At 36.2% G+C, this 24,628-nt stretch overlaps 1 protein-coding gene across 1 annotated transcript; it reads left to right on the top strand.

Moving 5' to 3' along the window:
- Window positions 1-390: 390 nt before the first annotated feature.
- On the top strand, window positions 391-23,429 carry LOC106050660 (aldehyde dehydrogenase, mitochondrial-like). The gene is made up of 13 exons (XM_056012069.1): window positions 391-571; window positions 7,693-7,797; window positions 9,413-9,553; window positions 9,996-10,122; window positions 11,323-11,384; window positions 11,472-11,600; window positions 13,427-13,540; window positions 14,374-14,476; window positions 15,111-15,295; window positions 17,709-17,873; window positions 18,093-18,250; window positions 22,630-22,704; window positions 22,843-23,429. Exons 1-13 carry the CDS (start codon window positions 539-541, stop codon window positions 22,913-22,915), a joined length of 1,470 nt encoding a protein of 489 aa, XP_055868044.1. The 5' UTR covers window positions 391-538; the 3' UTR covers window positions 22,916-23,429.
- Window positions 23,430-24,628: the final 1,199 nt, after the last annotated feature.

Raw genomic sequence — 24,628 nt, 5'->3', positions numbered from 1 at the left:
TTAACTATTATTTTGTTTTTTATTGATTCATGTGTTGTGTACGTAAATAAATAATTGTGCAAAGTTTCAACTTGATCCTTGAATAAGAAGTGGGAGAAACAAATTGTACAAAATTCCACCCAGACAGACAGACAGAGTAAGTTGATTAAAGCTTTGTAAAAATTAGTGTAAACAAAGACCAGATTACCGAGATTAACCGAAGTGCGAAAATTCCTGATTTAAAAAACAACAACAACACCGGGGTGGTATTAAGGTGTCACGTGTTGAAATGCTAAAATGTGTGTTCAAAATAGTGAAATACATTTTGAGAACACCTCTCTCAGATTAGATGGCCTTCCTCGGACAGTATTTTTAGATAAGCAACATTTCACCACCTGAGAAGGTCAAGGCTCCTTCCACCAAACAAACGGCTAACTTGTGCCGCACTCACACGGTCTCAGGGTCGCTGTACGGTGAAGAGTCAACAAAGTGTTGGGTTTAGATTTACTCTTGTAGATTTCTTTGATTCTCATACCTGCCGGGATTATTTGTTCTCGCTATGGTCTCCAACGTCAAGATTCAATACACACAGGTCAGGACTTACTGTCTTAGGAGCAATTTGTTTGTATTCTGTTTTATTTTGTTGATTTGTTTTTGTTACCTTATAAGCATGACCTCGTAGCTTGTAAGATATATTGTATTAAAATCTATATCAAAGGAAAACTCATATTTTATTATAGTAACACCAGTAATAAAATCACTAAACACAGAAATACTTCAGGACAGAAGAATAAAAAGTAAAGTAGCAATAATACATAAAACCCTGAACCAGAAACATAATTTACAAATACAAATAGACAAATAACAAAAATATTCAGAATGGTATTCACACAAAATAAAATCACATTTCTTATTCCATATGCTAGGACAGCCCAGTAAGGCTTATTCAATTAGGAGAGTGGTACTCTGATTTCAAACCCCAGCTGCCTTGAGGTACTAAGGTTTCTGGAGATACCTCATGGAAAAATTAGAGGAGTGAAGCCCTCCTGGGCGTTGGGAGTATCAACTATGACATTCCCTCCGGCAACTTCTGCTACTGAGTTGGTGCCAAACGTAGTAACGCGACACGTTCCTTTGGATCACATCAGCAAGGTCGAGAAAAGCGACCATGACGCAGGGGTTAGACATGACCCCCCCCCCCTTTCCAAGGCCCGTTGAAGAAACTGCAGCTGCTGCAGAGGAGCTAAAAAAATACGCCAGGACACATTCGTACAAGAGCGCCTTCTCCCCTAGAGACATTCAAGAATGGAACATGGAGCATTGTATTGTTTTGAAAAGGGAAAATATTAAATTAGGAATCACTCCATTTCCTTCTACAGAAATATGGCATGCTTTTAGATAGAAGTATTATTTTTAATAATTGGATTTTTATCACAGCTTATAAAAAAATTCCGGCACCCCATAAAATTCAAACTATTTTAAGTACATCTAAGAACAATACCAACACCTGTTCAAAACGCATTTAGATTAGGTTGTCATTTTAACTTTTTTATGAGACTCTTTCATAAGTACATTAACACCAAACGTCCAAATCATAGTTTTATAAATAATTTTGTCTTCATTTAATAACTGTACACCGTAAACACTATTTGTTAATCTTATATATAGGTCTGTGATCTTAATCCTCATTTAGTCATCATGATTTAATAACAAACACCGTAAACACTATTTTATCTTTCTCCATTTCTCGGCTTCTTTCTTCTTTCAAATCACATTCCCACAATTCCACATTCAACTAAGATGCGCACGTAACACCCTCGCCCCCCTCCCCTATTTAACAGATTAAGTTGGTTAAAAGCATTGTATATAATTACAATTAAATACATTATTATCAAATCTAGGAGCTTAAAATGCATTATTATCAAATCTAGGAGCTTAAAATGCATTATTATCAAATCTAGGAGCTTAAAATACATTATCAAATCTAGGAGCTTAAAATACATTATCAAATCTAGGAGCTTATAATACATTATAATCAAATCTAGGAGCTTAAAATACATTATAATCAAATCTAGGAGCTTGCAGAAAGAAGGGGAAAAAATCATTTTAAGTTTAAGTTATTTTTAAAAGATACAGGCACATATACAATATGATACGACAAATTCACATGTGCACCATTATTATCAAATTTAGGAGCTTAAAATGCATTATTATCAAATCTAGGAGCTTAAAATGCATTATTATCAAATCTAGGATCTTAAAATACATTATTGTCAAATCTAGGAGCTTAAAATACATTATAATCAAATCTAGGAGCTTAAAATACATAATAATCAAATATAGGAGCTTAAAATACATTATATTCAAATCTAGGAGCTTGTAGAAAGAAGGGAAAAAGTCATTTTAAGTTATTCATAGCCAGTTCTTAAAAGATACAGGCACATATACAATATGATATGACAAATTCACATGTGCACCTTCTTCCCTGGTGCCATTAGAGCGTTGATGCGAGTTGCCTGAATCAGCCAGGATAACCACGAGCGAGTTCACGTCTCTAATTAGCACGCACGACAAGATTAACACATGGGTATGTGTAGTGCATAATTATCTTCTGTTTACGAAAGAGCGCCTGTAATTTATAAGATTATTTGAGAAAGAAACGAGCAGCTAAAAGATGACATTGATGTGGTCTAAGTGTTTACCAGAATACTGTTAATAACCCTAACTATAATGTTGATAACTTTATACAAACGATAACTTGGAATAAGAGTTTAATGCTATATGAAAAAGATACTACCTTTCAAAACAAATTAAAAATAACAACAAGAATAGATTAACTTTAAACTTTTTTTTTGTCGTCTATAAAACTAAACCTACACCGTTTAAAAAAAATGCCTCAAAACCTTTGTTTTATCATTCATCCATTTCTTCTCCCCACCCCCCTCTGTTCATTTGAACTTTAAAAAAAAAAAACTCTTCAAGCAAAGATAATAAAAGTACATGAATGTTATCAAGAACACGTGACCATGTTTAAACAAAAAAATCTAATTCACGAAAATATTTATGAGGAGTTCACGTAACTTGTTTTCTGAGTACGAGATTTCGAAAACAAAAAAATTATTGGAAAACTACGCTCCTCTAAATATAGATCTATTTGCCAAGGTGTTTACATATTTTAAAGAAACAAATAACAAGTTGGCCAGTTTAAAAAGTGCACCCCAAGGGAAGTAATAACTAGAATTCAATTTCAAAGGAGAGCACTCCGGGTAAAAGTTTTTAAACTCCCAAATCTTTCGCTGTTGCATCTTAACACTTCAAGTCTTTGACTAATGGACAGAAAAGTGCCTTGCCACATACTCTTAAAGCGAACACACTGAGCTAGGAATAACACTTCTCAGTTCGTTCTACTCTGATACTATTACAACTAATAATAATAATAATAATTTTATTTATAAAACGCTGTTAACAAACAAAATGTAGGCTCAATGCGCTGTAATAACATTACAAACAAATACACGAGAGCTAGAATGACAAACTAATCTAAAAAAGTTTTAAACAGGTAGGTCTTAATGTTCTTCTTAAAAGTGGTGTGGCATGTTGTCTGTCTGAGATCAATGGGGAGTGAGTTCCATACTTTTGGTCCGTGCACTGAAAAAGCACGCAGACCGTAGCTTTTGAGGGAGAAACGTGGCACCACTAAAAGCGTTGAGTCCAATTGAGCGCAGGGCTCTCTGGGGGACATATGGAGTAATCAGTTCGCTAAGGTACAAGGGCATCTCATTGTTATATATACACTGATGACAAAGTGTGGCGACCTTGTAATCGATTCTCGCTTTCACGGGAAGCCAATGGTGCGTGCGCAAGAGCGTAGTAGCAGAATCTCGTCTTGACTATTCGTGCGGCGTTGTTCTGAATACGTTGCCGCTTAGCTATATAAAGCAACTCAGGGCAGCTCCTGTAAACCTTAACATCAGACAAGCAATTCCAGCACCCATTGTATTAGAAGGCAATGAAAAGGCTGACAGAAGCAGACATACTGGCCAAAGATGGAAGAACAAACAAACAGATGAAAAATCGATCTACCCAGAAGAAATGAAGAAAATGAGAGCGTAGAATAAAGGAGCTTAGCTTCGGACTGAAGTGGCTGGTAGTAAAATAAAGGAGCTTAGCTTCGGACTGAAGTGGCTGGTAGTAGAATAAAGGAGCTTAGCTTCGGACTGAAGTGGCTGGTAGTAGAATAAAGGAGCTTAGCTTCGGACTGAAGTGGCTGGTAGTAGAATAAAGGAGCTTAGCTTCGGACTGAAGTGGCTGGTAGTAGAATAAAGGAGCTTAGCTTCAGATATTGAGTCCTGCGGAACTGCTGCCACTTAGCGTCGGACAGGAGCGGCTCTTCAGCATTGGCTGGCCACCCACCTAGAAGAACGAAAACTCTGAATTCAAACATCTGCTGCTCTGTAGCTATACCCAAAAAAAAAACAGAAAAAGGAAAATGCTTCGGGAGTCAACCCTGAAGAAAGATCGGGAGATGGCAACCTTTAGGCACCCTATCCCTAACGCTGATCCCAAACGGTATTGGCACTTGTCATTCCTTAGGATACATAAACTGAGTGTCATTTCTATGACATGATCCATATTCGCTAAGACCTATAATAGGCCTTCACTAACAAAAAATTAATACAACTCACAGTTCGGAAATTATTTCCATGAAATATTAAAGACAAATGATGTCATCAGTGTTCCACTAAAATCATGGACCTCAAAAAACACTTGTCTTATATAATTTATTTATAATACAGCTACATCTATTGGCCATAGCTAGATTAGTAGACCTGGTCAAACAAGCAGTGCCCATAAAGAAAAATCAAAATATAGACACATACACTTAACACTTATACATGCACATCTTTATAATTATAAATATACTGTCAATATACATCAATATATCTTCTTATCTTGTATAATACAGACGTTACTTCAATAAAGAAGATGATTACGTCCTACGCGTCATGCATTTAGTCATTGTGTATTAACCAATGACTTAAATTCTTATCTTATATAATACAGACGTTACTTCAAAAAAGAAGATGATTACGTCCTACGCGTCATGCATTCAGTCATGCATATTAACCAATGACTTAAATTCTGCCAAGTCACTGGTTTTCCTGGCTAGCTCAGGCAACCCATTCCATGCTCTGATAGCACTAGGGAAGAAGGAGCATTTGTACAAACTTGTCCTAGCGAATGAAACGAGGAATGCGCCTTTATCTTTGTGTCTTTCTGAGTATTTTATTAAATTTTGTTTTTGTATTTGAAGATTGTGGTTCAGTGTTTTATGTATAATTGCTACTTTACTTTTGAGTCTTCTGTCATGAAGGCTTTCTAAATTTAGTGATTTTACTAAAGGTGTTACTCTAGTCAAATGTGAATATATATCACAGTAACAAATGTAAACTGAAATAACCTATACAATTCCAATCTTTCGGGCCTACTTCTATTGAGAGTTATGAAGTTTAACTTACCTTTTATAATCACACAGTCGTACTAGACCTAGATATGTAGATCTAGTTCTAAAGAAATGTTTGTTGAGACTTCAAACTGTTGATTCAAACATAAGGTAAAGGAGTAGCCATACAAGGCCTCTATGATTGGACGTGGTTAGGGGAGGGAGGGGGGGTCTGTACAAAGAAACTTTTGTTAGTCCTTACAAGCAAATATGTCTAGAATAGAAGAACATGTATTGAATGTTTAGATAGTGTTGGGCGATTAAAAAAAAAAAGATTTTGTTTTACTGTACTGCAAGCAGAAAATAATTATTGAGCTGTGGAAATAAGAATTTTATGAGTTTGCAATTTGTTTTGTGTGGTACCATGTGTGTACACTGTGTTATACTGGGCGTCCTTTTGTTTGTAGAAAGATGAATGCATAGACTTGTGGCATGCGCTCTGGACTGTCGGTTTGGTGACCTTGAAGATCCCGGGTTCGAACCCTGCCATTTCCATTCCCCGGCGTCTTTCGGGAGGTTTGGATTAGGACAGTGGCGTCACTAGGGGCGCTGTCTCTCGGGGAGGTTAGATCAGGATGTCACCCATTCCCCTCACCGCCATCGACTTGGAATGGAACGGGTTGCCTGAGTCAGCCAGGGAAACCAGTGACTTGGCAGAATTTAAGTCATTGGTAAATATGCATGGCTGAAAGCATGACTCATAGGACGTTATCATCTTCTTTTTTTGAAGTAACGTCTGATAAGACTTTATCCTAACTTTCCCCAATGGAAACTATCGTTAATAATTTGCGTTGAACCGACACAGAAAGCTGATTACCTACTTTCATCGATTTTTGCACAAATGTAAAATTAGAGATTCAACTTTACAATCCCATTTTTTTTTCAACAGTTTTGTCATATTTTACAATGTATATTTAATAACATTATCTAAACATGTTTCCTTTGTTAGACTTTTAGACGGAAACGGTATAACGTTATGCTGTGTTATTCAAACTTTGACTATCACATATAAAGTAGGAAATGTAGGCCCTACGTTTGCCGCTACTTTAGTAATCTATCAGTCTCAAGAAGCGCTTAAAGATTCGCCAGCAGCCCGGGGCGAAGCATTTTTCAGCATTTCTGATCTTCAGAAACTCATTCTCCTTAAGTCTATCTTGAACAATTTCTATTATCCATTGGTCAGGACATCGCGCTCTCATGAGAGAACGCCCCCTTCCATGGGGTGCCCCCACCAAAGCTTGAGTAAAGCTGCAGTAGTTGATGCGTGTTTGTAATTGGCATTTGTCCTAAGATCATCCTCTTGTTTAGAAAGGCGTCTTGTAGCGGGCCTGTTCTATTCACACACACATACAAAAAAAAAACGTCAATAGTCCGATGGTAGGCCTACGTTAGTCGAGAGAAATTGGTTCGCACTGCCGTAAAAACGGTGTAGACTCTAGAATCACGTAGCTAGAGAGGCATACACATTTTTCTTCATAAGAACCTTTTGAATTTATCTTGCTGCTGACGTAGACAAAAAATAAACGGCGTCACATATGTTCCATGAGGAACTCAAAGGAAAGTTGATGATAATGAAATACCACCAATTTCTGTTCTTAAAAAATGCCTTCCCCTAGTTATCACGTAATGTTTTTTTTTTTTTTTTTTTTTTGCATTCGGGTGTATCCGGTGCTGGCGCAGTCCCCAGTGACGCCACTGGATTAGGATGTGTTCATCTTCAGAATCTGAAGGAATATCAAAAACATGTCAAAGAAAACAAAACCTATTCACTGGTTTTATACGATTGATTTACAGAATTCATTCCCTTGTTGTTGTTTTTTTAAATACTTCTCAAAATAGGCACCGGACAATACGAATTGCCTTAGAAATAGCTTTAATCCTTCCATTCATATCTTTTGCCTTGGATAGAATCGCTTTTCATAAAATGAAAGATGCAACTCATAAACAGTTGTTCTTTATAGCGATAGGATTTATGACAGATAGCCAAGTTTACTTTTTGACTTCCATTGTGTTAGCATTAGAGATGCTATAGTAGACCTACCTAGAATTATTGACGTAAGGTCATGGAACACATTCTAGTTATTAAACAAAACGTTCCTCCTTAGTTCAGTAACGAGACATTTCATGCCAGTTTTTTTTTTTTTTTTACTTAGCCCAAAATTGTTTGTCTCCCTTTATTACTGACCTATGTCAAACTTGTTTTTCCCCAGCTATTTATCAACAATGAGTTCGTGGATTCTGTGAACAAAAAGAGGATCCCAGTTGTGGACCCATCAACAGAAGAGGTCTTGTGTGAAATTCAGGGGGCAGAAAAAGTAAGCTGTCTAAAGCTAAACTGATGATACTTAAACTAGATCTACTATTCTAGACATTGATTGGTATTGCCTTTTGTTATCCAGTTGGTCCAACTACAGCTATAGTATAATTTTGGGTACTCTGTGTCAGTGTGTCTTTCGCGCTATTGACCACACTTTTAGATATCTAACTATTGATTGGTTGATTGTTCTCTCAGAATCTGTGTGCTTCTCCAGGGATACTGCTATCCACAACTTCAAGTGCCCCATTCAGGCTTAGTCCTCCGATGGAACTAAAGTTTTTAGTGCTATAGACCACACTTCTTAGTTATCTAACTATTGGTTGATTGTTCTCTGTGTGCTTCTCCAGGGTTACTGCTATCCACAACTTCAGTTCAAGTGTCCCATTCAGGCTTAGTCTTCAGATGGAACTACAGATCAAAAGGAAGAATCTGTGTGTGGCTGTAGTCATGGCGCAGTCATGCTGCTTGTGCTTTTGTACTTGTTTACATTTGAGAAATTACTGAAAATCATGCCTTTTAGTGTGTACAATCATAATGCTTAATTTATAATAGATCTGTTGCTCGACTTTGCCCCTTCTCCTGTCAGTGGTGACTAGTTGGTTTAGGGTAGTCTCTGTTTTGTCAAACTGAGTGTCGACAATTGACCAAAAATAAATCACCTTCCCTTACCTTATATATATATAGTGACTGTGATTTGTGTTAAACCATCTATTAAGTACTATGTTAAGAGGAGAGTGTTTTTTTTTAAAGTATCCTCTTACATAAGTCTACTTTCATTACAAGTGTCCTGAGTTTGAATCCTGACAACCATCATCCACTTCTGCAGGAGGTTACGGCTAGGATGTAGTTTTAATATCACTGCCTGGTATGGAAATCTGAACATTAGAAATAAAAATAAACTTCATAGAATCCTAAATGCTGCTGGTAAAGTGATTGGCAAAAAACAAATCCGATTTGGGCAGCTGTTTGAGACACATCCATAATAAAGCTAAAAAGATTCTAGAAATAGAAAATCTCCCATTTGGGTCAGGATTTTGTGATTTTACCATCACAAAAAAAGATACAAGACATCAATAGCAAAGACAAACAGACACAAACACTCTTATGTTCCCTTGGCAATCAAATCATTAAATAAGAACAATCTGATATAAACCTTGTCACATGTAAATTATGAGTGAGTCTGGGTGTGAATGTACACTTTGGTTTCTTATAGTTATAATGTTTTTTGTTTGGTGTAATGCACAAATTGTAAGACAAATTTCCATACGGACAATAAAGATTAATATTATTATTATTTATATTTATTTCTGATGTAATGTCCAAAACTTGTTAACTGTTTCACTCCTAACTGACGATACCAACATTGATTTGACCTCATTAAATAAAATTAAATTTTGATTTTATAAAATTTAATTTGTGTTATATAAAAAGAGCATGCATTCTTCAATAATTGTATACCTTATATAACATTTCCTGATTGCATACAAATAGTTTAATCATAATTGGGTAGTGAAAGAAAATAAATAATTCCATCGGAACGTAAAAAATAATTACGGAGAGAAAGAGTTAAAAAAAAACATTTTAATTATTTTTTTTCTTTAATTTTTCTACAGGAAGATGTTGACAAAGCTGTAGCAGCTGCAAGAGAAGCCTTCAAGCTTCGGTCACCATGGAGAACAATGGATGCTTCCAAGAGAGGACAACTCATTGGCAAATTTGCATCTCTGCTGCAAAGAGACTTTGATTACATTGTTGTATGTTATTACTTTATATCAGATTTTTTTTTCTTTTCTTGAAGAATATTGTATTAATACTTTGGTTCTGCCTTTTTAATACAGAAATTTTACTTTCTAGCTGACAGTGGTTTGTGTAAACCCAAGATATCTAACTAGGTTTTGAGTCATCTTCCTTAGGGCTGAGAGTTTAAATGAATTAACTCTTTATCTCCGTAATTATTTACCACATTCTGGTGGAATCAACGTTGGTATCGTTAGTTAGGAGAGAAAGAGTTAATGTAAGGTTGAGTGCATGGGGACTGAGTGGTAAAGCACTTGGCTTCCAAACCAAGGGGTCTTGGGTTCAAATCTCTGAAGACTGGGATTTTGAATTCTGGGAAATTTTTTAAAAAGTTAAGTCAGAGCCAAAGGTTAACGTTTAAAGGCTAGCCTAACAGCTTATGATGAATTACATTTACAGACCTTGGAGTCATTGGACAATGGCAAGCCTCGAACTGAAGCTGTGGTGGATATCACTATGACTATTGACTTGTTTCAATATTATGCTGGATGGTGTGACAAAATCTGCGGAAAGACTATTCCTGTTGGTTAGTAGTTAGTTAGTAGTTCCTTCTGTTGCATATTTGTATCAGACATTCTTTCAGATTTCGGGGTAACATCCCAGACCACAGGATGAAGGGGGATGGCGGTGGCGCAGGGTTTGAAACAGGACCATCTGGATTTCAGTCAATAATACTTACATGACCAGGCAGTCGCATAAATTTCTCTGCCCTATAGTGTTGTGATAAGTTCCTTCTGTTGTATTTTTGTATCAGACATTCTTTCAGATTTCGGGGTAACATCCCAGACCACAGGATGAAGGGAGATGGCGGTGGCGCAGGGTTTGAAACAGGACCATCGAGATTTCAGTCAATAATATTTACATGATCAGGCAGCCGCATATATTTCCCTGCCCTATAGTGTTGTGATCATTTCCCCAACAGGTTCTAAAACATTGGATGGCTTCTGGTCATGTGTACAACATAACAAACATTATTATTATTATTATGGCTCTTTTGAATAGGGAAATCCAATTCAGCCATTTAAGTTTTCCCTTTAACATTTTATGTTTACTTACTTAATCCTGTGCTCTCCCAGGGGAGCAAAGGGCGCAACCACACCTCTCCACTGAACTCGGTTCTGAGCAGCTTTCTTCATTTGCTCCCATGTCATTCCAGTACCCTCAGCGTCACTGATGACTGACCTCTTCCAGGTTTGCTTGGGTCTGCCCACTTTTCTCTTTCCTTGTGGGTTTTAGTCAAGTGCCTGCCTTGCAACATTGGTAGCTGGTTTTCGCAGGGTGTGTCCTATCCAGCTCCATTTTCATTTTTTTATGTTTATTGATTTGAAATTTTCAAACATGATGAATGATTTATATGCCTGGTCAAGTGGTAGGCCTATGAACTCTTTGACTGTTGTCTCTATAGTTCCAGATTTAAAATCCACTTACCCACCACCATTTATTTCCATTTTGTAGGAGATTTTGGGCAAGGACATAAAAACCTGTTACCTCAACGTCATTTATAAGATACTAGAAGATTCTCCTGTATTTAATATTTTAGTTTAATTTTTTCCGAAATTGTGAAAACTTTGATTTTTTTTTTTTAGCTTTCAATGATTATTTGTTATGCTATAAAATGTGTACACCTTTAAAATGAATTCATATTAAATACATTTTTAATAAACTTTTTTTTTTATTGTAGCTCTTTTGATGCATATTATTTAATGTTTCCTTTGTCAATTTGAAGATGGAAATTTTTTCACATACACAAGACATGAGCCTATTGGAGTGTGTGGGCAGATTATTCCAGTGAGTTGGCTAATAGGCTTAACATTTCATTTCTTCATTCTAATCTTAATAAATTGTATATAAATAAAAGACTGGTGTTCATTTCAGTGGAACTATCCTCTGCTAATGTTTGCTTGGAAAGTTGCTCCAGCCATTGCTTGTGGAAATACTTGTGTCATCAAGCCATCGGAATTAACTCCCCTGACAGCCCTTTACGCTGCTAGTTTGTTTAAAGAGGTAAGAAAGTTCTGTAACTCTGTCTACTTTTTCTGTGATACCTTTTCAGACATGTTTCATGTAGGCCAACACATTTGAGACCAAAAGAAAATCTGCTGCGGAGGACAGATGCAGATGGTGAGAAGAAAATCTTAATCGACCCCTTGGACAATGGTTATGCTTACCTTGGATGTGGCAAAATATGTAGCTCACAGCTAGGTCTGTGTAACCACGGGAAATATTGCATTCCTCATTAACCTTCGGACTTGAAGACAAGCTTTATTATTATTATTAAATAGTTGGGATGATATGCTCTTGTTTTCTTCTTCTTCCTTCTTCTCGTTTTTATGTTTGAGCATTCAGATGACTAGACCAATATATGAGATGGACTGCGCAGTGGTTTCCAAATCAGGGAGCTCTCCATATAGTTTTCTTTCTATTGGGGTGTTTTGGGGCCAGTGTCTTGTACAGGCCTCATGGTAAAGAGAACAGTTTTGAAGACATGGTCATCATTTTCTGGTGACACATGGGCAAATTTTACTGGTTCCAATTTTGAGCTTCTGGAACATTTGCTGTCTCATTCTGTTGTGACAAGTCCTGAGTCGAAAGATTAGATGTTGATCTTGTTGGAATAGCTTATAATAGGCATCATCTTTTTTGTGATTCAGATGAGAGCTTGTCCATTTCTCATTTATTTTATTTACTATTAGTTTCTTCATTTCTTCTGGATAGAGTGCAATGGATTTGTGTGATTTTGTTCTTCAACTCTTGGCGAGTGTGTCAGCCTTCTCATTTCGTACTAGTTCTATATGTGATCTGCTCTTGTGTTTTTGTATTTAATAACTAAATTAAATTAAATTAAATTAATTCAAATACATGAAAGTCTTTAAAAAAAAAAAGATTGTTTTCTCCATTGCTCTGATGCCAATGACAAATTTTGCTTTTATTATTTTCTATAGACACAAAAAAAAAATTTTAACATTAACTTTTATGGACTCCCATCCATCCATCCCAGTGGCACTACAGGCCATGAAGGGCTCTGGCCTGCTTCAACATATCCCTCAATTCAGATCTCTCCTGGGCCTTTTGTTGCCATGCTTGAACCCCAAGCTGTTGTAGATCTGCTTCCACATCATCAATCCATCGCAATCAGGGTCTGCCTTTATGCCTTTTGGTTTTTGCCTGTATACAATTTTTGCTCCTCTGTTCTCTGACATTCTTTTAAGGTGACGTGCCTAACGCAGTCTGTTCTTTTTTTATTTCTGTCACTATCTGTGAGTCTTCATACAATTGATTTATCTCATGGTTAGTGTGTGTCCTCCACGCAGTTTTATTTTGTATAGCACCATAGATTTCCCAAAGAATTTTTCATTCCGTAGTATTTAGTAGATTTTTGGTTGTCTTTGTCCAGGTCTCATTTGCATACATTGCTGCTGGTCCATAAATTTTTCAAATAAGAAAAAAATGTCTAAAAATTCTATTGTTTTTCAAATAAAACGTGATTCCAAAAACAAATATACTTAATAATAATAATAATCTTTTATTGTCCGTAAGGAAATTTGTCTTACAATTTGTGCATTGCATCAAACAAAACATTGTAGCTAGAAAAAAACAAAATGTACACGTATCTATATCATTATAATCATCGAAATAAAATATTGTCAATCCAAATAGCATTTTATTACAGAAATCTTCCAGGGTAATAAAAATAAAACAAGGTTATAAATATTGAATAATATATTTTTTTATTCATTTGAGATTTTTAAAAGTTATTTATGATTTTGTATTGTTTTTTGGTATAAACAAGTGTTTCAAAGTTTATATTTGCGTTTTTTTTTTTTTTTAAGGCAGGGTTCCCAGCCGGTGTACTTAATGTGGTCCCAGGATATGGAGACACTGCTGGTAATGCCATCACTTCACACATGGATATTGACAAAGTGGCCTTCACTGGATCCACTGCGGTAACAATCAACAGCTATAATTTCCACATTGAACTGACATTTATAGACATTACAGCTATCTAAGCTAAACTGACATATAAGATAAGATAATTTTTATTGATCCAATCAATTGGAAATTCAGTTTGACTACAATTGGCAACCTCAGCGTAACTACTGTACAATAACAATATAGATGCAAAAACAAATAACATTCACACATAAAAGACATACACACTCTCAACCAGCATTTTATAAATTAGACTTTCTCTACTTTTCTATGACGACAGATGATCTTGTAACACTCTGACCGAAAGTGGGATGAAGGAGTTTTAAAATCTGTTTTAGTCCAAATGGAAAGGAGACAACCATTTCCTTCAGATCTTATGTAACAGTGGTTTAATGGGTGCAGGTTGTCTTTAAGAATCGTGTTTTGGAAAGGCATCTTTCATGAAAAAGGTCTTCAATAGATGGTAGCTGTGTATATATATAGTCATACAAAAAAATTCTCCAACTTGAGCTGACATTTATAGAGTAGGATAACTTTTCCCACTCATGATATGCATACATTTACTTTACTCCTATAGATTACTTCATTATTTTGTTTGTTTCCTGTAAATATTGTAGGGAGGTGCTGTCATCTAATTTTCTTTGCACTTGTGTATGCCTACTTTATAGTAGGTAAAGAATTTTTTTTTTTATATTTGCCAAAAAGAAAAAAAAAATAATTATGAATATAAATACATAAATAATTATAAAATATGTTTGTGACTAGCTATTTATAATATATTTTAAAAGAAAAAGCTTTCCACATTGTGTATACATGTTTATAGATCTACTTCCTTTTTTTTGTTTAGACTGGTAGGAAGGTGATGACAGCTGCTGCTCAAAGTAACCTGAAGAGAGTCAGTCTTGAACTGGGAGGGAAGAGTCCATTGATAATATTTGCTGATTGTGACAGTAAGTCCACTTTTCTGAATTTTCAATGTGAAATGAAAATTTCAAAATAGTGATTATCAGAAGTAATAAAAAAAGAATTATTTTCAAACATGTACTTTTTTTTCTCTCCATAATGTATATAATGTCCCTTACTGCATGTAGTTGGCCTCCTTCAGTCACAGAACGACTATTGTTCATGTATGCTTTTGTTTTACAGGAGGCACCCATTTTTCATTTGGCTCACTTTTCTTTCAGACCAATACTTTTTCACATATTGATATTATATGTACATTTGCACACTAGCATGTCAGTGCAACACCGCTTGTGTTTACGTAATAAATGGGCTTCCTAATATGTCTTCCTTTTTAAACACTAGTTTGTTATTTGTGCAATACAAATATTCTACAACTGTCCATAGCTTTCACCATCTCTCATCTCTCTCTACAAAGTGCGGTTTAGGGCTATGTCTTTGCAGTAGTCAACATTTATGTTCACTGCTTTAAGGTCTCATTTGATTATATCTACATGAGCCCATTGCTATTTTAAACAAAAAAAACAATCAGTGATAATTAAAATTACATTTTCGAAACATTGACAGTCATTCTGTTTTCTTTTTAAAATTTATTTATTTTATTTACTTATCTTATTTTATTAGTTGACTTTGCTGTCAAATGTGCTCATGGTGCCATCATGACCAATGCTGGACAAAACTGTGTGGCTGGTTCTAGAACTTTTGTCCAAGACACCATCTATGATGAGTTTGTGAAGAAATCTAAAGAACTTGCTGAGAAGAGAGTTGTGGGGGACCCTTTTGATGAAAACACTCAGCAGGGACCAGTGGTAGGTAGCTTTATATATATAGTCTGCAATTTTATACTGCCATCTGATGGCTGCCTGGTCGTGCGGTTTGCGCGTTGGACTGTCGTTCAGATTTATCGATGGTCCAGGGTTCAAACCCTGCCCGCTCCCATCCTCCGTCGTCCTGCGGGAGGTTTGGACTAGGAAGTAATTATCTTCAACTCTGAAGGAACATCCGAAACATGTAAAACAAACAAACATCTCTGTGGCATTTCACATCTCTATAGAGACAATCTTTTTCCTTTGCCACTTCTCAAAAGGCTAACTTAGATACACATCCACAGTCACAGATTGGGCATTTGAACCGCCCCAGACACTGCTGCATTTTCAGCATTCTTCCTACTTCTGGTGTGTACTCCATCTGCAATCCAGGACTCTTCCTTTCTGCTTGCCCTTCATGTGGATCTATCCACTGCTTCTTTTTCCCTAGTGTTGGTATTGATTTCCAAGAGCTTTCTGTTGCACTTGCATTCATCAGTTAACTGCATGAAATATTGCACTCAACTTTCATCTTTGGATTTGAAGATAATGCCTAAGATGCTTGTATTGAAGTAGTATATGTTAAGTTGTATCATGTCAGAGTTTATGGCTTTAATAGTGTGGAAAACTATCAAACTAAACTTCCTTGTCTTATTCAAAATACAAGTTAGCATTGTGTCAGTGAAAATCAAAACCAATATGACATCCTATTGTATAGAGACAAAGGGATAGAAATATAATAGAAGAAAACTCTCTTTTACTTATCTGATCTCTAGGGACAGTGGTGGCTCCCTGGTTGAGTGGTCTGGGCTCTGGATTTTGGGCTCAATGGTCCCATTGTCACAGTCTCAGTTGACATTGCCTGATTTAATGTTCACCTCATGTTAAGACGTTAAAAAGACACATGGAATTCCTGATGTAGAAAACAGGAAGTAGAATGAATAAAATTGACTTTGAGTTCAGTCAAGTTAATCAAGTGATATCCTTTAGACCGGGCGGTCAAGTAAATATATTTTGGTCTGGGACGGACAGTAGCGAGTTAAAAAAGTCGAGTAATAATTTCAGTTAGATAGTTACCTTTGGGCAGTTGATGCCAGTGGTCTTTTTGAGACATGTATTTCTAGTATTAATCAGTAATATTCTGTACAGTGTTATCCGCTGAGATGCGGACGTGATTTGTAATCTACTCTGGAGAGTTTAACGTATTGGATATATTTGATACCGCTGTTATGCGGATAGGATTGTTTATTTCTTGACTTGTGTAACTAACAAGGAGTGCAGTATTGTTATTATTGTTGTCAAATTAACTTTATATTTGTCTGCTGAAACGGACTTAAGTCAATTTGTAAGTCAATTTGTGGTATATATGTTTGTCACGTGTCAAGAGTACTCCAGGAAGCACGAACCCAGCATTCCACGACATTCGCATTCTTCAACATTACCCCATTTAACCTTTTTACACCCATGTTCAAACCTTGCTTTCTGCTATCCTCTGCTGTCCTCTGCTGTCCTGGGAGAGGTTTGGGCTAGGATGTATAAATCTTCAATTCTGAAGGAACATATGAAAAAACAAAACTGTCCTGAACAAATCCTGACTAGTAACTTATATAAAGTTTGATGCACCATCTGTAGCATTATTTTCTTCTATAAATAAGTTATAATTCATTTGTTCAATCCTACCAGTCTCTTTTATTATTTAAAAAAAATTCCCTTTCTTTTCCTTTTCCCTATTTTTTTTCTTTTTATTAATTTTGAAAGTTGCTTAAAGCACATAGTGTTACATTATGGCAGAACCTATCATGCTGCTGGTCCTAAAGTAATTTTGTTATTCCCCCTTCCCTCTGACCTAACAGCTGCATGGAAAGACTAAACTGCTGTGTGGGTGACACAATTTCTACCAAAGCTAATGCTCAGGCGTCATCATATCACTATTTGATGAAACATGGTCATTCTGCGACTGAAGGCAACCAAAATGTTTTTAGATAGCAAGATATTGTGATCTTTAGGGCAGATGATGTAAAGATCATCTGTTTCTATGGTCCATGGCTAATTAGAATATCATGTGGACAGCACAACCTACTGCCTTAACTTTTCCTCAACTAATGTCAGGTATACATTAGAGTTAGGTCGACTCAGGGGGCAAAATTAAAATCCGTCTTCACCAAGATTCAAAACCAAGATCCTCAGTTCAGAAGCAAAACTCTTAACCACTCAGCCACCAGGCCCCCTGTTTTTTTATATTTATGTAGAAAAATATTTTTTTTATAATATCATTCATATATCATGTCATAATTAAATAATTATAAAATAATAAATTCATTCTCTATTTATTTAAGTCCTTTATTTTTTATTTTCAATTTCAATGAAAAACTGTTTGATTTTGGTCTTAAAAACCATTTTGTTTTGCATTCTCTAGATCAGTAAAAGTCAGTTTGACAAAGTTCTGGGCTACATGAAGAAAGGTAAAGAAGAAGGAGCCACATTGGTGTTTGGAGGAGAGCAAGTTGGATCAAAAGGTTTCTTTGTGAAGCCAACAATATTTGCAGACGTGAAGGACAACATGAGCATAGCAACAGACGAAGTAATGAAAGACTTAAGACTATAACAATTGGTTTCGCCGTAATATTGACTTAAAAACAACTTTTTATAGACTGCTTGACTGTACTCAGACATTTCATGTAATTTAGAAAATAGTTTAATCGTTAGTAATCTGAAAAATTTAATCATTTTAAAAATTCTTTTTAAAAAATCTACTTACTTTTTTTCAAAGGGAGTTCATTAGAATATTAATACATTTCAGATCTTTGGTCCAGTTCAGAGTATTCTCAAGTTCAGTGACCTCGATGAAGTTCTGGAAAGAGCTAATCGTACAAAGTATGGACTTGCAGCTGGTGTCATCACTAATGATATCAACAAGGCTTTTAAGATCTCACAGTCCCTACAGGCTGGCAGTGTCTGGTCAGTGGCTAGTTGTAGTTGTATTGTTTCGGTTTTATTTTTTAAAGAATATTTAAAGGGATGGAGATTTAAAATGATTTTTATTGATGCAATTAAAATCACAATATCTCATTTACATGTCCCTTTATGTGAACTGCTATCTGTAATATTTGTTTATTCAATGGCTGTAATTTGTTTTGCCTAAATAAAAAAAATTGTAGAGTTTGAGTTTTGAGTTTAGGCACATCGGCACAATTTAGGCCATGTCGTGCCCGTAATCCTCTAAGGATCACTCTCCCTTTATATAACAAGGGCTAAATTCTATACAGTTAAATCATTAAAAACAAGGTCTATTCACAGTTAAAATAGTAGAGGTAGTAAAAATGTAATAATTTGGTAAAAATCTTATGTAAATATTATATGTTCACAATTCATAAGTCAGATCTTCGTAGACAACCCCACCTCCCGGACAAAGCCCAGTGCAATCCATGAGGATATGTTCCACGGTGAGGCGAGAGTCACAGTACTCACAAAGTGGGGGCTCCTCTCCCTTCAGCACAAAAGAGTGCGTGATGTAGGTGTGGCCAATCCTAAGTCTGGATATGGTCATGCTACCACGCCTTGTCAGACCCTTAGATGTGGGCCACCACCTGACATTGTAGAAGACTGGCGCAGAACTTATTTTAAAAAGTTTAATAGAACCCCAGCACACAACGGCTTTGTTCTGCATCAGGTACCGGTATGGAAAAATATGCAGGTTACAACTGGGTTTGCATAGTCATGTGAAATACTGCACTTAATAATAATAATAATAATAATAATACAAAAGACCTTCGAGCTAGGCCCAATCAATCAAAGACCAAAACAACATGTGCCAGCATGGAAAAGGCGCCTTGAAGACAATATTAATCAACTGAGGAGCCTAATGGATACAATTGGACAATATCTGGGAAACAACCATTCCGCGAAAATACTTAACAAAATGAAGACAATACTAAGAACAACTGGAATCAAATTGACGGACTGTGATAGCCACGCACGACTCTTATGTTTGAAAGATACTCTGAGACAGAAAGCTAAACTAAAGGGAGCTAGGTTAAAGCGCTACAACGAAACCACCAAAAGAAAGGAGCATAACGCTTTATTTCAGCACACGAGAAAACAGTTCTTCCGTAAACTAGCTGATAATGGTGCTGACAAAAATCAAACCATTGATAGCACTAAACACGGCTCCTTTACCGACTACTGGGCGGCGCTTTGGTCCGACCCGCTACATTACAATGTGCAGGCTGACTGGATCGAGGAAATCCAAACTAAAAACAACCTAATACCAGAAATGCCTGATGAGGATTTCACAGCTGAGGAAGTCTCCGCAGCTATTTCAAAAACCCACAACTGGACTGCTCCTGGACCGGACAATATACACAACTTTTGGCTGAAAAAACTTACAGCCGTACATGCACCACTAACATCAAGTTTTAACGAGCTAATATCAGAACCGTCTTCAATGCTGTTAGAACTCACTGAAGGGAGAACATCTCTCCTCCCCAAAAAAGGGGATCCGAACCAACCATCAAACTATCGCCCTATCACTTGTCTGTCAGTGGTGTATAAACTATTAACTTCACTTTTAAAAAGTAAAATGTATAAATTTTGTTCTGCCCATAAGCTACTAGCAGATGAACAACAAGGTTGCATTGAAGAGTCGATGGGCTGTAAAGTACAGCTAACTATAGATGGTATTATATTGCATCAAGCTAATAGAAGAAAGAGAAATTTACACATGTGTTACATCGACTACAAAAAAGCTTTCGATTCAGTTCCGCATGATTGGCTTTTAAAAACCCTGGACATTCATAGAATCAACCCAAGAATAAAACAACTATTGAAAGTCTGTATGAATAATTGGAAGATAAATCTGCACCTTAATCGTGATAAACTAGGTTCTGTGCACATAAGAAGAGGTATATACCAGGGTGACTCACTATCTCCACTCTGGTTCTGCCTAGCGATTAATCCTCTATCTACATTACTCCAAGACTCTACAAACGGTTTTAGGGTTGACACTAAATGTACAAAATGTGTTTCCCACTTATTATACATGGATGATCTAAAACTATATGCAGAAACCGAGCAAAAATTACACACCTTAATCAAAACGGTAAAATGCTTTAGTGACGATATCTGTATGTCTTTTGGCCTGGATAAGTGTGGCATCATAAGCATTAAAAAGGGCAAGGCAACGAACACCAACATTGAATTTGAAGGCATCGAGGAATTGAACTCCGCCTCTATTTATAAATATCTTGGAATAAACCAGAATGCCAAGATAAACCATAAGAAATTAAAAGAGGACTTTCTTGGCAAATATAGGCAAAGAGTTAATAAAATCCTCAACACCAAACTGTCTGGCAGTAATCTCATCACTGCAATAAACAGCTGGGCCGTCCCTGTGCTCCTTTACACGTTCGGTGTGATCAAATGGACTGACACCGACCTACATGACATTGACAGACTAACTAGAAAATTACTAACCAAGTTTCGATGCCTACACCCCAAGTCCTCCACCATAAGGTTATACCTGCCCAGGAAGGATGGGGGTCGTGGATTGCAGAACATCTTCAAATTGTGTAAGATGCAAGTTTTAAAAATACGATCAAAACTGCTCGCCTCCAGCAACAAATTAGTTTCCTTCCTACGGAAGTACGACTCCGATGCAACCCCTCTGAACCTACACAATGCTGATGTCAATATCGGTTTGGACGACGCAGGGCATGAGATTCGCCAATGGGAAGAAAAAACACTCCACGGAAAATTTCCGGCTTCATTACATGGGGACAACATCGACAAGGCTGCTTCCTTAACATGGCTCAAAGCAGGTCATCTCTACCCTGAAACAGAAGGCTTTGTTACAGCAATACAGGACAGAGTAATCAGGACAAAAAATTACGAGAAGCATATCCTGAAACTCAATGTTGTCGACAAATGCCGAAAATGTGGAAATGTGGGCGAGTCGATTGAACACATTATGGCAGGATGTCCAGCCCTATCAGAATCAGCCTACCTAGGTCGCCATAACCAAGTTGCAAAGTTAATACACCAACACCTGGCTTTGACGTACAAATTGATCGGTAAGGACACTCCCCCTTATTATAAATACTCTCCGCAAGAGGTTCTCGAGTCTACTGAACATTTGCTGTACTGGGATAGGCCTATTCTGACCGACAAAACGGTAGATTTCAATCGCCCGGATCTGCTGTTCATCGATAAAAAAGAAGAAAACGCTACCATTATCGATATCGCCGTACCACTGTCTCATAATTTAAGAAAAACTGAGATAGAAAAACAAAGAAAATATGGGAACCTGGGCTTGGAGATTAAGCGTCTATGGAAATTGTCCAAAATAACAATATACCCCATTGTTATATCAACCGAGGGGATAATAACAACTGACCTCACAGACACATTCAAGGCCCTTAACATTCCTAGGAACATATTCGTTGCCTGTCAGAGGGCGGTACTGCTGCAGACCTGCCACATCACCAGAAAATTCCTCAGTGGAAACTGTTAAAGGGACTACGATGAATTTTGTTTCTCTTTGGCGAAACTCGACCCTGGCAGTGCCAGAGAATGACTACTCGTTCATTTCTAACATAATAATAATAATCTTTATTATCCGTAAGGAAATTTGTCTTACAATTTGTGCATTACACCAAACAAAAAACATTATAACTATAAGAAACCAAAGTGTACATTCACACCAGACTCACTCATAATTTACATGTGACAAAGTTTATACCAGATTGTTCTTATTTAATGATTTGATTGCCAGGGGAACAAAAGAGTGTTTGTGTCTGTTTGTCTTTGCTATCGGTGTCTTGTATCTCTTTTGTGATGGTAAAATCACAAAATCCTGACACAAAGGGTGATTCTTTATTTCGAGGATCTTGTTAGCTTTTTTATAGATGTTTGTCTCAAACAACTGCCCAAATGGGGTTTGTTTTTTGCCAATGATTTTGCCAGCAGCATTTAGGATTCTATTAAGTTTATTTTTATTTTTAATGCTCAGATTGCCATACCAGGCAGTGATATTGAAACTTAAAATATTGCAGATGTGAGCGTGATAAAACATAGCCAAGGCCTTTTCGCTAACATTAAACGAGGACAGTTTTCTTAGTAGTCGTAATCTTTGCTGCCCTTTTTTGCTGATATAATCAGTATCCTTAATCTTCAAAATCATAAGACATTGCCATTGATACTATTATAAATAAAATGGACTTTAATCAATGAAAAATAATAAATAAACTTTCTTTAGCACAATTTTTCAAACTGCTATAATTTAAATGAATGAAAGAAAACTCTTGTCAAAATGTTCAACATAAACATTTATTTGTGAACAGGGTCAATTGTTATGACATAGTGACTTCTCAAACACCGTTTGGAGGTTTTAAACAGTCTGGACATGGCAGAGAAGTGTAAGTCTTAAAATTTCTTTACTCTTTATCTCCTTAACAGCACAAATTTTAGTTTTAAAATGTCATCTTTTTTTATCGCAATGGATTTCCTTGATTGCAATAAATAAACTTATTGTTGAATTTTGTTTCTATCTGCAGAGGAGAATATGCACTACAGCTCTATACCGAGATTAAAACTGTTACAGTTCAAATCCCAGAAAAAAATTCTTAATTGTTCGAGACAAGCTTGGATGCTTTCTTTGTCTTGTGTATGTTTTCAGTAAAAACTGAACAGACTTTGTTTTCTTTGACCTGATGTACATTAGCATTATGAGAACTACAAAATCATCTAACAGCTTATACAGACTGTTTTTAGTTTTTGTCAGCTCAGATTTAAACATAGCATCACAATTTGAGTCTATGATTAATTGAATTATTCTAAGACTGAAAACGTAAATGTCTTTCTTTTGTGATTGACTTTTTGTTGTATAACAATATTGGACTTGTTATTCTCTTTACATTTGTTCATATATGTATATAGTATATATTTAGTAACTGAAAGTTTTTAATTTCAGTTAATTCAAAATGTAGCTCTAGAATTATTTATAAGTCTCAATGTTGTCAATGTAATCCAATATAAAATCTTGACTTCTTAGCATGTAATCAGAGAATTGCGTCTTGTTTACTGATGGCAATATTTTGTAATGAAATTATTGTAATAAACTCAAATGAGATTTTGAATATAACTTTATTTGTAAATTAAGTTAGAATTTAAATAATTAAGAATTCCCTCCCATCTCATCCTGTGGTCTCATCTGGTGTCTCTGCTCTGAGCCAAGTGTCTCCAACTTTCCCCCATCTGCATCCGAATTTCAGCCTTATGTATCTCTGGGTTGTCTCATTTTCCTCTTTCCTTAGAGGTTCCAAGGGAGGGTTGGTCTTGTTATGCTGGATGCATGATGGCCAAGGGTATGGCCTATCCATCCACTGAGTCACTGTAGAATGTTTTTTTAAGGCAGCTGCTCTTTATGGCAGTTTTTCGAATCATGTCTGGCCAGCATACCATAAGAATCTTACAAAGGCTGAACTGTATTTTCTTCTAGGTCTCTGCTCGATAGTAATTAAAACTTGACTTAAAGTGAACTGCTAATCAATGAAAGACTGCTGGGAATGAGAGAACAGATGTCAAGAGGGGGTTTCTTCTTAATTCTATGCATGGTCAGAAGACTGGTTGGACAATGAGAAGGAATGAATAACCCAGTTGATCTTCTCTTCCAACAAATGCTGGTAGCTTTTGGCTGAGTGGACTGGAGAACTGTGTTTGCACTCACTATCATAGCAATAAGTGAGTGAAAGGTTAAATGATGATGGATGAACATAAATAGAAAGGAAAAGGTCATATGTCATTAATGCTAGATCTCAAGGAAGTTACGTTTAGTGTCAGTTCAGGAAATGATATTCAGAGATCTGATTGTCCTTAAAAAGTTGTTTCACCCAAGGATTCTAAATGGAACAGACACAAAATAGAGCAGTGAGATTCATAACAATTGAATATTCACATTTGACTAGGGTAACATCTTTAGTAAAATCTCTAAATTTAGATAGCATTCAGGATAGAAGACTCAAAAGTAAAGTAGCAATTATACATAAAACACTGAACCATAATCTCCAAATAAAAAAATAAAATCTATTAAAATACTCAGACACAAAGATAAATGCACATTCCTCGTTCCATGTGCTTGGACAAATTCTTCTTCTTCCCTTGTGCTATTAGAGCATGGAATGGGTTGCCTGAGCTAGCCTGGAAAACTAGTGACGTGGCATATTTTAAGTCATTGGTTAACATGCATGACACGTAGGATGTAATCTTTTTTGAAGTAATGTCTGTATTATATAAGATATGTTATGTATAAACAAATACAAAAAAAAAAGCTAAATATTGTCG

Source organism: Biomphalaria glabrata, chromosome 15 (genome assembly GCF_947242115.1).
Source record: "Biomphalaria glabrata chromosome 15, xgBioGlab47.1, whole genome shotgun sequence".
In the NCBI taxonomy this organism is placed as follows: domain Eukaryota; kingdom Metazoa; phylum Mollusca; class Gastropoda; family Planorbidae; genus Biomphalaria; species Biomphalaria glabrata.
The sequence above is the reverse complement of the archived record's forward strand: the minus strand, read 5'-3'. Positions and strand labels throughout refer to the sequence as shown.

Bases quoted from the DNA above. Each gene is read 5' to 3' on its own strand.
- LOC106050660 (XM_056012069.1), top strand. From the start codon at position 539: ATGGTCTCCAACGTCAAGATTCAATACACACAG. The intron at 7,798-9,412 runs GTAAGCTGTCTA...ATTTTTCTACAG, and splicing joins AAATTCAGGGGGCAGAAAAA to GAAGATGTTGACAAAGCTGT. The intron at 13,541-14,373 runs GTAACAATCAAC...TTTTTTGTTTAG, and splicing joins CCTTCACTGGATCCACTGCG to ACTGGTAGGAAGGTGATGAC.